Source organism: Nicotiana tabacum, chromosome 5 (assembly GCF_000715075.1).
Source record: "Nicotiana tabacum cultivar K326 chromosome 5, ASM71507v2, whole genome shotgun sequence".
Taxonomy (NCBI): domain Eukaryota; kingdom Viridiplantae; phylum Streptophyta; class Magnoliopsida; order Solanales; family Solanaceae; genus Nicotiana; species Nicotiana tabacum.
In genome coordinates this window covers 104464051-104477586 of record NC_134084.1, presented here as the reverse complement: position 1 = coordinate 104477586, position 13536 = coordinate 104464051, and the positions used below count along the sequence as shown (strand labels likewise).

Sequence of the window (13536 nt, the reverse complement as noted above, 5' to 3'; positions counted from 1 at the left end):
TATTTTATTGCTGGTTGTCCATGATCTAGGTCTACCATTTATATTGATCTCGTCAGCCTTAAAAGATAATAATGAAGGTTAGATGAAATGTACGTTGGTGCTCGGCAAGTGTGGTCGGATGCTAGTCATGGCCCTTCAGTTTGGGTCGTGACAAACTTGGTATCAGAGCAAGTTTGTCCTAGGGGTTGTCTATGAGCCGTGTCTAGTAGAGTCTTGATTATGGATGTGTAGCGCGCCACATTTATAATCAGGAGGCTACATGACATCTAGGGTTGTTACCTTCTTCCTGAATCTAGATCGTGCGTAGAGTTGAGTCGTAAGTGTTCGTCTCTAATATTCACCTTGTTTTTTTCAGTGATGCCTTCGACTAGGAAGCAAACGATTAGTAGATGGCTTGATACTGCAACGGGAGAGGGTACCAGTCAGGTGCCCCAAGTCAGAGCAGGACAAAGTGAGGCTCAGAGTGAGATGCCCTCTCATACCTCATCTACTCCATCTCCTCCAGAGGATATTAGAAAGCACCCAGCGCCTCCAGTTCCTCCGTCTGGCACTCCAGGCCAGGATATGCGGAGTGCTTTGCCGTTATTGACTAGCTTGGTAGCTGCTCAGGCTCAGAGGCAGAATACAGGTGCTGCTGAGAAACCAGTTAGTACAAGAGTTCGTGATTTTATTAATTTAGACCCTCCAGTGTTTACCGAATCAGACCCCAAGGAGGACCCACAGATTTTTATTGACCAGGTTCATCGTACACTTCGGGTTATGCATGTTAGTGATACAGAGGCAGTAGAGTTGGCTTCTTATCGGCTACGGGATTTAGCGGTTCTCTGGTATGATAGTTGGGAGAGATCCAGGGGTCCGAACCCTCCTCCAGCTGTGTGGAAGGAATTTTCTGAGGCCTTTCTTCGTCACTACTTGCCAGTTGAGATACGACGAGCTAGAGCTGATAAGTTCTTGAACCTTAGACAAGGTAATATGAGTGTACGAGAGTACAGTATGCAGTTTGATTCTTTGGCAAGGTATGCTCCCCATATGGTGGCCGAGATGAGTGATAGGGTGCATATGTTCGTGAATGGGTTGGGACCACATCTGATAAATGAGTGTACGACAGCCTCCTTGGTGGAGGGCATGGATATTTCCCGTATTCAATCTTATGCCCAGACCCTAGAGGATCGTAAGCGCCAGCAGAGGGCAGTTAGGGAGCAGGATAGAGGCCAGCATAAGAGGGCGAGATTTGCAGGGTATTCTGATGACTTCAGAGGCCGCATCAGGCCACAGTTTTTGAGGAGTTCGGCGCCACCTGTAGCTAGTGCTCCTCCACAGTTTCAGAGGCCTCGATATGATCGATCCTATTCTGGTCCAGGTCAGAGTTCGCGGGCATCTGGCTCGCAACATCACAGGGATACTAGTCAGATGAGACCCCCAACACCACACTGTGATCAGTGCGGCAAGGCCCACTTTGGACTGTGTCGTCGAGGTTCTGATGCATGCTATTCGTGCGGGAAGCCTGGCCATATGATGCGGGATTGTCCTAATAGAGGAGGTGATGGTATGGCTCAGCCGACTGGATCTGTGTCTGGTTCTTCCTCATTAGTTCGACCTCCAGCACGGGGTTTTCAGCAGTCGACAGGTCGTGGTAGGGGTAGAGGTGCAGTGCCGAGTTCGAGTGGTGCTCAAAATCGAACCTATGCTCTAGTAGGTCGACAGGATCTCGAGTCGTCTCCAGATGTTGTTACAGGTATTATATCTGTGTTTTCTTATGATGTATATGCGCTGATTGATCCGGGATCTACATTATCATATGTTACACCCTTTGTGGCTAATAAGTTTGGCATTGAACCTGAATTGATAAGTAAACCCCTCGAAGTATCTACTCTGATAGGAGATTCTGTAATTGCTAGAAGGGTATATAGAGGTTGCACTGTGATGATTTGTAGTCGTCAAGCCTCGACAAATTTATTTGAGTTAGAAATGGTTGATTTTGATGTGATAATGGGAATGGACTGGTTGGCCTCATGCTATGCAAATGTTGACTGTCGTACGAAGATGGTTAGGTTCCAATTTCTGGGTGAACCCGTCATTGAATGGAAAGGGAACATTGCTACACCGAAAGGTAGGTTTATTTCCTATCTTAAGGAAAGGAAAATGATCTCAAAAGGTTACATTTATCATCTCGTTCACGTTAGGGATGCGGAGGCAAAACCGCCTACTTTACAATCAATCCCTGTGGTCAACGAATTCCCAAATGTTTTCCCAGATGAACTCCCAGGCCTTCCTCCTGAAAGGGAGATTGAGTTTAGCATTGATGTGTTGCCTGACGCTCAACCGATCTCTATTCCTCCATACAGAATGGCCCTGGCAGAGTTGCGAGAGTTGAAGGTGCAGTTGAAGGACTTGCTGGATAAGGGCTTTATTAGGCCTAGCACTTCACCTTGGGGTGCACCAGTCCTATTCGTGCGGAAGAAAGACGGGTCGTTACGGATGTGTATCGACTATCGACAGTTGAATAAGTCTACTATAAAGAATAAGTATCCACTTCCAAGAATTGATGACCTGTTTGACCAACTCCAGGGTGTCAAGTATTTCTCTAAGATTGATTTACGTTCAGGGTATCATCAGGTGAGGGTTAGGGAGAAGGATATTCCAAAGACGGCCTTCCGGACAAGATATGGGCACTTTGAGTTCTTGGTGATGTCGTTCGGGCTAACAAATGCCCCAGCAGCTTTTATGGATCTCATGAATACTATATTCAGGCCCTATCTTGATGTGTTCTTGATTGTATTCATTGATGACATTCTAGTGTATTCTCGTTCGGAGGCGAAACATGCGGGCCACTTGCGGATAGTATTACAGACGCTTCAGGATCGTAAGTTATATGCTAAGCTCTCCAAATGTGAATTCTGGCTGAACTCAGTAGCATTCCTTGGCCATGTAATATCTGATGAGGGTATTAGTGTCGACACTCAGAAGATCGATGCAGTAAAGAATTGGCCGAGACCTACAACACCATCAGAAGTCCGCAGCTTCCTAGGGCTAGCAGGATATTATAGGCGGTTTGTGGAAGGATTTTCCTCTATATCATCACCATTAACTAAGTTAACACAGAAAGCTACCAAATTCCAGTGGTCTGACACTTGTGAACATAGTTTTCAGGAGCTGAAGAATCGATTGACATCTGCACCAGTGCTCACTCTTCCTGAAGGAACAGAAGGTTATGTGGTATATTGTGATGCCTCAGGTATAGGTTTGGGGTGCGTATTGATGCATCGTGGGAATGTGATTGTTTATGCATCAAGACAATTGAAGAAGCATGAAAAGAATTATCCAACCCATGATTTGGAATTGGCTGCAGTAATAGATGCTTTGAAGATATGGTGGCACTACTTATACGGCGTCCATGTTGACATCTACACAGATAACAAGAGTTTACAATACATCTTCAAGCAGAAAGAGTTGAATTTGAGGCAGCGTAGGTGGCTTGAATTATTGAAAGACTACGACGTCGAGATATTGTATCATCCCGATAAAGCCAATGTTGTGGCAGACGCTCTCAGCCGTAAATCAATGGGAAGCTTAGTACATATTGAGGTAGGTAGATGGGGGTTGATTAAAGAGCTTCATCAGCTAGCCAATATGAGAATCAGATTGTTAGACTCTGATGACGGAGGTGTTACTGTACAGAATACATCAGAATCATCTTTGGTAGCCGAGGTAACAGCACGACAATATGAAGATCCTATCTTAGTACGATTAAGAGAAAGCATTCAACAGTGTAAAAGTATGGCTTTTGGGATCGGAAAAGACGGGGCACTGAGATACCAGAGCCGATTGTGTGTGCCTAATGTGGCAGGGTTGCGAGAGAAGATTATGAATGAGATTCATCAATCCCGATATTCCATCCATCCCGGCTCGACAAAGATGTATCATGATGTCAAGGAGCAGTATTGGTGGGATAATATGAAGAAGTCTATTGCATAATTTGTAGCCCAGTGTCCCAATTGTCAACAAGTAAAGATAGAACATCAGAAACCCGGTGGATTGCTTCAAAATATAGAGATTCCGACCTGGAAGTGGGAGGTGATTAATATGGACTTCATCATTGGATTACCTCGCTCTTATCATAAGTTTGACTCCATCTGGGTGATAATTGATCGACTTACAAAATGTGCCCATTTTCTGCCAGTGAAGACAACTTACACGGCTGAAGATTATGTGAAGTTGTATATCAAGGAGATTGTTAGGCTTCATGGTGTGCCCATATCTATTATATCAGACCGAGGAACTCAATTTATGGCTAACTTTTGGAGGTCTTTCCAGAAGGGTTTAGGCACACAGGTAAATCTCAGTACTGCATTCCATCCGCAGACTGACGGACAGGCTGAACGTACCATTCAGACACTGGAAGATATGCTACGAGCATGTGTTCTAGATTTTAAGGGGAATTGGGATGATCATCTTCCACTCATAGAATTCGCCTATAAAAATAGCTACCATTCCAGTATTAAAATGGCCCCATACGAGGCACTATACGGGAGGAGAAGTAGATCACCAGTGGATGGTTCGAAGTCGGTGAAACAGAATTATATGGGCCCGATTTGATTCACCAAGCTATTGAGAAGGTGAAAGTGATACAGGAGCGATTGAGGACGGCACAAAGCAGGCAAAAATCTTATTCTGATGTCCGACGTCGTGATCTAGAGTTTGAGGTTGGTGATTGGGTTTTCCTGAGGATCTCACCAATGAAGGGTATTATGCGTTTTGGGAAGAAAGGTAAGCTGAGTCCAAGGTATATCGGGCCGTATAAAATTCTTCGACGAATTGGACAGGTTGCTTATGAGTTAGAATTGCCATCCGAATTGGAATTTGTCCACCCGGTATTCCATGTATCTATGTTGAGAAAATGTATTGGAGACCCTTCTCGAGTCGTCCCTATCAAAGATGTACAAGTTACAGAGGACCTATCATATGAAGAAGTGCCAGTGGCGATATTAGATCGGCAAGTCCGCAAGCTGAGAACAAAAGATGTAGCTTCCGTCAAAGTATTGTGGAGGAACAAAAATATGGAAGAAATGACATGGGAAGAAGAAGAGGAGATGAAGTCTAAATACCCTTACTTATTCCAGAATGAAGATAACAAGGATGCTCGTGGAAGACAGGATACATTGGAAGGTGAAACGGCTCTATGAGGTAAGCAATAATTTGAGAATACTCCCCCTTAATACAAAATGGTGATATGTAGATAATGTAAATACGCATAATGCTTTGTGTAGCCTTGTGAAGCCATATGTTGGGCTTAATTACTTGCAAGTTTTGCTAGTGACCATATTATAGGGGAAAATTGATCGGACATTTCCATTGGAATCCACGATGATTTAAACTCCCCATAAACCCTTACATTCGAGGACGAATGTTCCTAAGGGGGGGAGGGTGTTACAACCCATATCCACATGTGTTAGTTCATGCCATATATTAGTTAACATAAATCCAATAAGGAATTATCTTTGAGATGATAAGAAGTCAATCCTATTGGTCTTAAGTGATACAAGAGTGTATAAGGGTGATTAACCAGTATTAGAAGTTAAACGAATCAAGGATGTTGTAACTCGTATTTTCAGGTAATCTAGCGGTTCTTAATACACTCAAGAGGTAATTTATTAAGGTATTTTAATCATATAATATCTGTATCATAAGTCTTGAAGTCAAACGAGTTATGAAACAAAAGTCGACAAAAGTTGTCGCAACTTAGGTTCATAATTTTACATAAACATTAGGTCAAATGTTTCTAATCATTTCTCATAATTTACAAGGAATTACGGGGTAATCTACCAACCAAATTAAAGATCTATGAGTCTGGTTTCCAACACATTAAACCGTTCATCGATACGATCTCGGAGTAGAGAGATATTCGTGTTTTCGCGAGACTGCGCCAAGCACCTCTCTATGGGGCCCACTAAGGCGGTTTAAGATATTTGGACCTATATAGGATGCCTCCAACCCGTTTTAAGTCATTTATTCTCTTTATTTTCAGACCTTAGAACCCTAGGAACATCCTCTCAAGGTTCTCTCAAGATTCAAGACCCGAAAAAAGGGCAAACAACACAAATCAAGTGTCGGGAATTCCGTGGCGCTAGTAAGTCTCTTACTCTTCTTGTTGTTGCTCATTTTTGTGTCCATCCAGCTCGTGTGGGAGGTTGTTTTAAAGGGTTTATGTTCTGTAAATACTCCCTTATGTTCTTAATATCAATCCTAGGTGATTTCAAGCCTTCTAAAGTGATTCTAGTGCCGAAAAACACTAATTGATCGCTAGTTTCGCTTTTTTGTTGTTGTGGCAGCATTTGAGGGATATTTCATGGAAATTTAAGGTCAAATTGGAGCTGTTCTTTCTGTATAAAGGTAAGGAACCTCTTACTCTATATGTATTTAAGATTATTCAAGTTGCGGCTAAGCCATTGAAGCTAGAACTTGTGAGATATATATCGAAAGGCTTGGTAGTAATGTTATTATTTTGTGGACTATTTTGCGTTGTTGTTGGGCTGCGTAATTTACTACTATCTTGTGGAGTTTTAGAGGAGGAAGGGTGTGTAGAAACACCATATATATGTAGGGTTATGGGCTGATATTTATTCGTAACATTTCCAGGTTGTTTGACACGACTACGGTGGTCGTCGTATGTATGGAGTGATTAGGATGTGTGTGGACTCTTTTGGGAGGCTCAATATGTTTATTATTGATGTTGTTTGGGCTGTTTTGTGACTGTTTTGAATGGTGTGAGGTCATATATATAGGGGAGGTGTTGTCCGTTTCATCGTAAAATAGGTTGTGGTCGATACATAATAGTTATGACGCTTAAATGATAACGATAGTATCGTTTCTCTTATTGTAGACTAAGGAGTTTTGACAATTGCATAGCTTGAGATTGGGGCAGTATATACAAGGTATGTGAGCCTATCCCTTTCCTTCTTTTGCACGACTCCGATTGTACATAATGTAATGAACGAGCTTCCAAAGATACTCTACTCTTAGAAGCTAGCAGTACTTACATTGTTTTCCCTCTTATGGAACGATTGATGTTAATGTTGCTTCTCTTATTCTTATGTTATCAATGTTGTTGGTACTTCCTGATTCTTATAAGGTTCATAGTGAAGAGTTAGTCCTAATAACGTGTACAGAGGATACCGACCTTACGTCACTCCGAAAGGTTTAGAATGTGATTCCATGAGTCCAGCATGCATTATATATATGTATCTATTTTACTCTACCGAGCCACGCTATAGTTGGCCGGGTACGGCACCTATTGTGCAACCACTGATCAGTTGGGTTTTGCCGAGCTCCACGTGGCCGGGTACGATTCTACCGAGCCTTATGATGGCCGGGTACGTTTTTTTTACCGAGCCTATTATGGCCGGGTACAATATGATGATGATGATGCCCACAGAGGCGAATGCTTTAAAGGTTTATGTATTTATACATATGTATCATGCATTTCATGTAAGTAGACCTCAGAGGTACTAAGATGTTACAGGTTGTATATTCTCTATCCTTGCTTACATTACTGATCGTATTTATGGTTCCTTGCCTTACATACTCAGTACTTTATTCGTACTGACGTCCTTTTATTTGTGGACGCTGCATGTCGTGCTACAGGTCCTGATAGACAGGCAGGTGCAGCTCCCCCACCACAGTAGACTGTCCAGTTCAGCGGTGATTGGCGAGATCCCTTCTCCGGACTTGCCTTGGTCTTGGTATGCAATTTTTGTTATAGACATTATGGGTATGTCGGGGCCCTGTTCCGGCTATGTTGCAGCACTTATGTTCTTTTAGAGGCTCATAGACAGGTGTCGGCTCATGTATAGTTTGGTATGCCTTGTCGGCTAGTTTTTGTTGTATAGTCTTTCATAGTAGCGTGGTAGCTCATACCTTATATGTAGTTTCTTGATTGTCCGGTCATCCCCTGCTATGTATGTTCATGCCGTCATATTTTATTGCTGGTTGTCCATGATCTAGGTCTGCCATTTATATTGATCTCGTCAGCCCTAAAATATAATAATGAAGGTTAGATGAAATGTACGTTGGTGCTCAGCAAGTGTGGTCGGGTGCTAGTCATGGCCCTTCAGTTTGGGTCGTGACACAGATGTACCTGCCTCAGATCCTGTACAATTAAGTATAGAAGCATAGTATGAGTACATAAATAATATGTACCCAATAAGTATCCCGTCTAATCTCAAAAAAGTTGAGATGAGAAGTCGGCTTGATACTTACTAGGGTCAAATAATATAAGAAAGTGTTATGATAAGCATGGATGTCACAAATAAATAACAATTTATAGCAAGAAGTGATAAGTCATGTCCTAGATAGTATCACAGTTAGCCATTTACATTTCAGAGCATTTAACAAAGTAAGTCATGAATAAGATTTCACATAGATATCATGCACACATTATGCCAAGGTCGTACAGACCGGTCTAACATAAAAGAAATTGTGCACTGCCAGAGGGTCGAATGACGCGAACCATATATGCATCTATTTCTATCGAGGCGATCGGCCCGATCCACAAATATCGATTATCATCAAGAAGGTGCATAAAGGCGCATTTATATTCAAATAATTCATACATGTGTTCAAGCAAGTGCATACGTCCACATATGTTCATTTTCAATTCTCTAGCATATCCTAAGTGATCTCATTAGCATGAAAGGATATAAACATTCACAAATATGGCATGATACGGGTCCTAAACTACCCGGACAATTAACATAATAGTAGCTACGTACGGACTCTCGTCACCTAGTGCATATGTAGCCCCCGCATTTAGTGGCAAATTATTCAATTATTTCACCTATGGGGATAATTCCCTCTTACAGGGTTAGAAAGGAGACTTACCTCACTCCAAAGTGCACTTCCAATACCAAGAACGTGCTCAAACCCTCAATTTGGAGCCGAACGATACAAAACTAATTCAACGAGGTAGGAACTAGTTAATACAAGCTCACAAGATTGCATTCTAACCATTAAAGTTATGTTCCCAACCCAAAACACAAGTTTCCTAAAATCCGACCCCAGGTCCACGCGCTCGAATTTCAAAATATTTCGAAGAAAGTTGTTCTTTATAACCTAAGGATCAATAATATATGATTTCTACTTTATTCCATAATACATTTCGTGGTTAAATCTAACTTTTATCAAAACCCTAGGTTTTGCTCTAATCCCATGATTTTTCCTTAATTTTTGTGTGTTAATCTACCCAAGGTTCAAGTATTAAACTAGAAATAAGTAGGATGAACTTACCTCAAGATGCTAGGTAGAATCTCTCTCTTAGAAAGCTCACAAATCGCCCAAACAATAGTGGAAATGTGTCAAAAATGATACGTTCCTATATTAAATGAAGGCACTGCCTTCAGCGATTTCCGCACCTGCGGTTAGGGGACTGCATCTACGGTCTCGCTTCTACGAGAGGGGCCCCGTATCTATGGAATTGGGCCAGGCGAGCTGGGGCCACTTCTGCGGTCTTGGAGCCGCTCCTGTGTAGCCACTTCTGGAGAAAGAGCCGCATCTGCAGTTCTTTGGATCCTCCTCTTGGCCACTTCTGCAATGAGTCGACCACACCTGCGGTCTCTCACATGCGGCTGACCAACCTCAGGTGTGGTTATGACAGATAGCTGGAGCTTCAGCTCCTTGCCAATTTTTCCAACTTCACTCGTGCCTCGTCCGATTGACGCTTAGGGACGCCGGGCCCCGCCCGAACATACCGACAAGTTTGAAATCATAAAATGGACTCGCTCGAACCGTCGGAATGCCCGAAATAACGCCAAATCTAAAAATCACTCCCTAAAACCAATTGAATCATACTTATGAACTTCAAGTTCTTTAATTTACTTCTAACGCGCCGAAACGTACTTATACTTCTCGGATTGACACCAAATTTTGCGTGAAAGTCTTAAATGTTATATTGGACCTGTACCAGGCTCCGGAACCAACATAAGGGCCTGATACCAACATGATCAAGCATTATTCAATTTCATTAAATCCTTAGAATTTCAGTTTAACAATTTATAACAAAAATTCATTACTCGGGCTAGGGACCTCAGAATTTGATTCTGGGCATACGCCCAAGTCCCATATTTTCCTACGAATCCTCCAAGATAGTCAAAACACAAGTCAGGGTTCGTTTACTAAAAATATTGACCAAAGTCAAACTTAGTCTTTTAAGAAAATCTTAGGGAATCAAGTGTGCCTATTTCAACCCAAACTCTTCCAAATCCCGAACCAACCATCCCCGCAGGTCATAAATTAGTTAAAGAAAGCGTGGGAAGACTTATTTAGGGGGACGTGGTTCTAAAAAGCAAAACGACCAGTCGGGTCGTTACAGATTCTGAGTTTTGTAGATGTTATGGAATGAATTCAAGTGATTTGGAGCTTTGAAGTCTGAGTAAAATCTCAAGGAATTAAGTCGGGATCGTGTTTGGGGATCAACGGATGATAGTTAAGAACAAACGAAGAATCGAGTAGGCATATTGTGCACTGTCTACTAAAATGCACATAATGTTTTGCTCAGAACTCCATTTGGGCTCCACAATATATGGTTGAAAATCTAATTCAAAGGGCTAAAACTTTTATGTTTTATGGTTTTACCAATTCCAAATAGTCCACGGTCGAATCTGTGGTTGCGGACAGAACACTATGCAAAATCCGCGATCAGGTCCGCGGTCGAATCCGTGGCCACGGACGTCCTGGCCTGGAAAAGTATCCTTTTTAGCGTTGGAGAAGGTATAAGTGTTTTAGCCCAACCCTACTTGGTATACATACATGGAAAATGGTATTTTGAGGACCTTTGACATACCTTTTGATATAATTTAGACCTAAGGAGGCTAAGGAGACCGAGGATTCAACCTAAGGAGGCAAGAACACACTAAGAGCAAGGCGGAGAATTCTTCTATGCGTTTTTCACTTCCTTCTTCCCATCTTCATTATTGGTTATGAATTCTAGTATTGTAGTTATGCATACTATTATGAATAGCTAATTGTTATCTAGGGTTTTGATGAAACCTATTGGAGGATGATTTTCCTGTTACGTTAATATAGATTTGCTGTAGTATTTTCTCTATTTATTCAACTACGTTATTATTGTGGTTGGTTGAAGAGCTCTCAATCGACTGTGCCTATTTAGTGTGCATTACTCGGGAGAGAGTGCATATTTAGATAGTTGTTGAACAACATCACTCCTAACATATATGGGGGATTAATACAGAGAGTTTAAAGGTGGGATTAGGGATAACAAAACCTTGGGTGCGATCCGAGTGAGCCGTACTTAATGCAAGTTAGCGTAATTCGGGAGAATATGTCTAGTAAATTGTGGTAATTACTCGGGAGAGAGTTACGACAGTCAAATCGCCCATGATCGGTAGAGAAACTTAGGCGAATTTATAGAAAACATAGCGGGAAGAATTCGGACAATAGGGGCAATCATAACGCTAGATTTCCTTAATCTTGTCTCTAATCCTTAGTATCTGTAGTTGTTAATTTACTCTTTTAATTTGTTAGTTAATTAGTTAAACACAAGAATCTTAATATCTATAAGTTAGGAATTGTTCAAGCTTGACTTCTTGGTGATATTGAACAACTGTAGCTAAGCCTTAGTTCTCTGTAGGATTCGACTTCGGACTTGTAAACCGGATTATATTTGCAACGACCGCTTACTCCTTTTCATAAGGCATAGTTGGGCGTGATCAGACACGTTTTATAATATTTGACAAAAGATATTCGTGCAACGCACGAACAGAGAGACTAGTAATATTACAAACAGGAAACCCCTAACATAAAAGTTAAATTACTAAAATAACCCCCTTATTTATATAAACACCCTATTTAATTATTATTTTAAAAAAAAATAATACTACAAACAGCCGCTTCAATTCAGACGCCATTTTTGAAGAGATACCAATGCTCTGTTTCTAAGTTGCTCTAGAAGAGTTGTCACCACTCTTTTCTTTCCCATATTTCACCAAATTGTCATATTTTTTTCCTTTTATATTTGGTCGTCCGAGTATTTGAGCTGCTATTATTTCATTCATCTATTTTTTGGCTAAATTCTTGACGTAATCTATCTCTGCCAAAATTAGCTTGTAAGTTCACTTCCGTTTAATTACATAGCAGAAAACGTGCATATTAGTAGAAACTTTTTATGCTCCTATTTGGATTTGTTTCTCAATTAATGTTCTGATATGGGTGCCTTCTGTCATGACCCCAGTTCGCGCTCTGTGAACTATCATGACAGTACCTAGTCTCTACGACTAGGTAAGTCTAACAAATGCGGAAAAAGAACAATTACGGAGAGAAAATAATTAAAAACCGAGATAACGAAATAAAACAGTGTTTAAGGTGCCGCCTGGCATATGTCAGTATAAGAATCTCAACCTAACACTCCCAAAGTTCGGAACCCCATGAATCACAAGCTAAGAGATACATAAAAAGCTCTAACTCCATGGATGTCTATCAAAAGGAAAATACAGAAGGCCCATACTAGTACAAAAAATAGAAAGGGACTCATCGGTCTGCGAACGCGGCAGATATACCTCCAAGTCTCTACAAAAGTGAATCACCTCAAGGATGATAAGACTGAGTGGAAGTACCTAGATTTGCACATGAAAAACATGCGCAGAAAAGGGCATGAGTACACCACAGTGGTACTCAGTAAGTATCAAGCCTAACCTCGATTGGATAGTGACGAGGAAGGTCAGGGCCCTACTGAGGTTAAATAAAATACAAAGTATAATAGTGTAGAATAAGAAAGTATAATTAAGTGCAACAATAAGAAGTAAACCAGAATGGAAAGAACAACAATAACTACAACAGAGACCAAATAATCACAGAAAGGAATACAACTCACACAGAGATAGCAAACGGGGATCTCTTAGGATATCGTCCTGTCGTCCCAAATATAAATATCCAGTGGATCTCCCGGGATACCATCCTATAGTCCAACTCATAATGCGCGGGTATCTCCCGAAATACCGATTTGTAGTCCCAAATGTAAATACTCAATACAGGAGGAATCTACCGGGTTCAGTCTCGTAGTTCCAATGTAAAAGTGCAGAGGGATCTCCCAGAATACAAATCCGTAGTCCTAAAGTAAACATGTAGGGGGATCTCCCAGGATACTGTCCCGTAGTCCCAAAGTAAACACACAGCAACAACACGAAGAATACACAATTCAATTTAAATTTCATACCAAAGTAAAACATGTATTTCTAGCCTAGCATGCTGCACTAAATCTAAATAAGGCAACTTGAGCAAGTAAAGCAATTAAGTCAATTAGACATGCTTCCCTAAGCTAACAACAGGCTTAAATTGCAAGTAATATAAACAGGAAAAGAAACACAATTATAATTACTTAATGAAAACCGGATTTTCAACAACTAGCACAAGTACACACTCATCACCTCACGTACAAGACATTTCAAATATCAATAATACCAAATCCTAAGGGGAGTTTCCCCCACACAAGGTTAGGCAAGCCACTTACCTCGAACCGGCTCAAAATCA

At 41.3% G+C, this 13536-nt stretch overlaps 1 protein-coding gene across 1 annotated transcript; it reads left to right on the top strand.

The window, feature by feature from the left end:
* The first annotated feature begins 265 nt into the window (after positions 1 to 265).
* LOC142181205 (uncharacterized) lies at positions 266 to 7996 on the top strand. Its single transcript, XM_075253894.1, has 2 exons — positions 266 to 1735; positions 7642 to 7996. The coding sequence occupies exons 1-2, from the start codon at positions 358 to 360 to the stop codon at positions 7680 to 7682; spliced, it is 1419 nt and encodes a 472-aa protein (XP_075109995.1). The 5' UTR covers positions 266 to 357; the 3' UTR covers positions 7683 to 7996.
* Positions 7997 to 13536: the final 5540 nt, after the last annotated feature.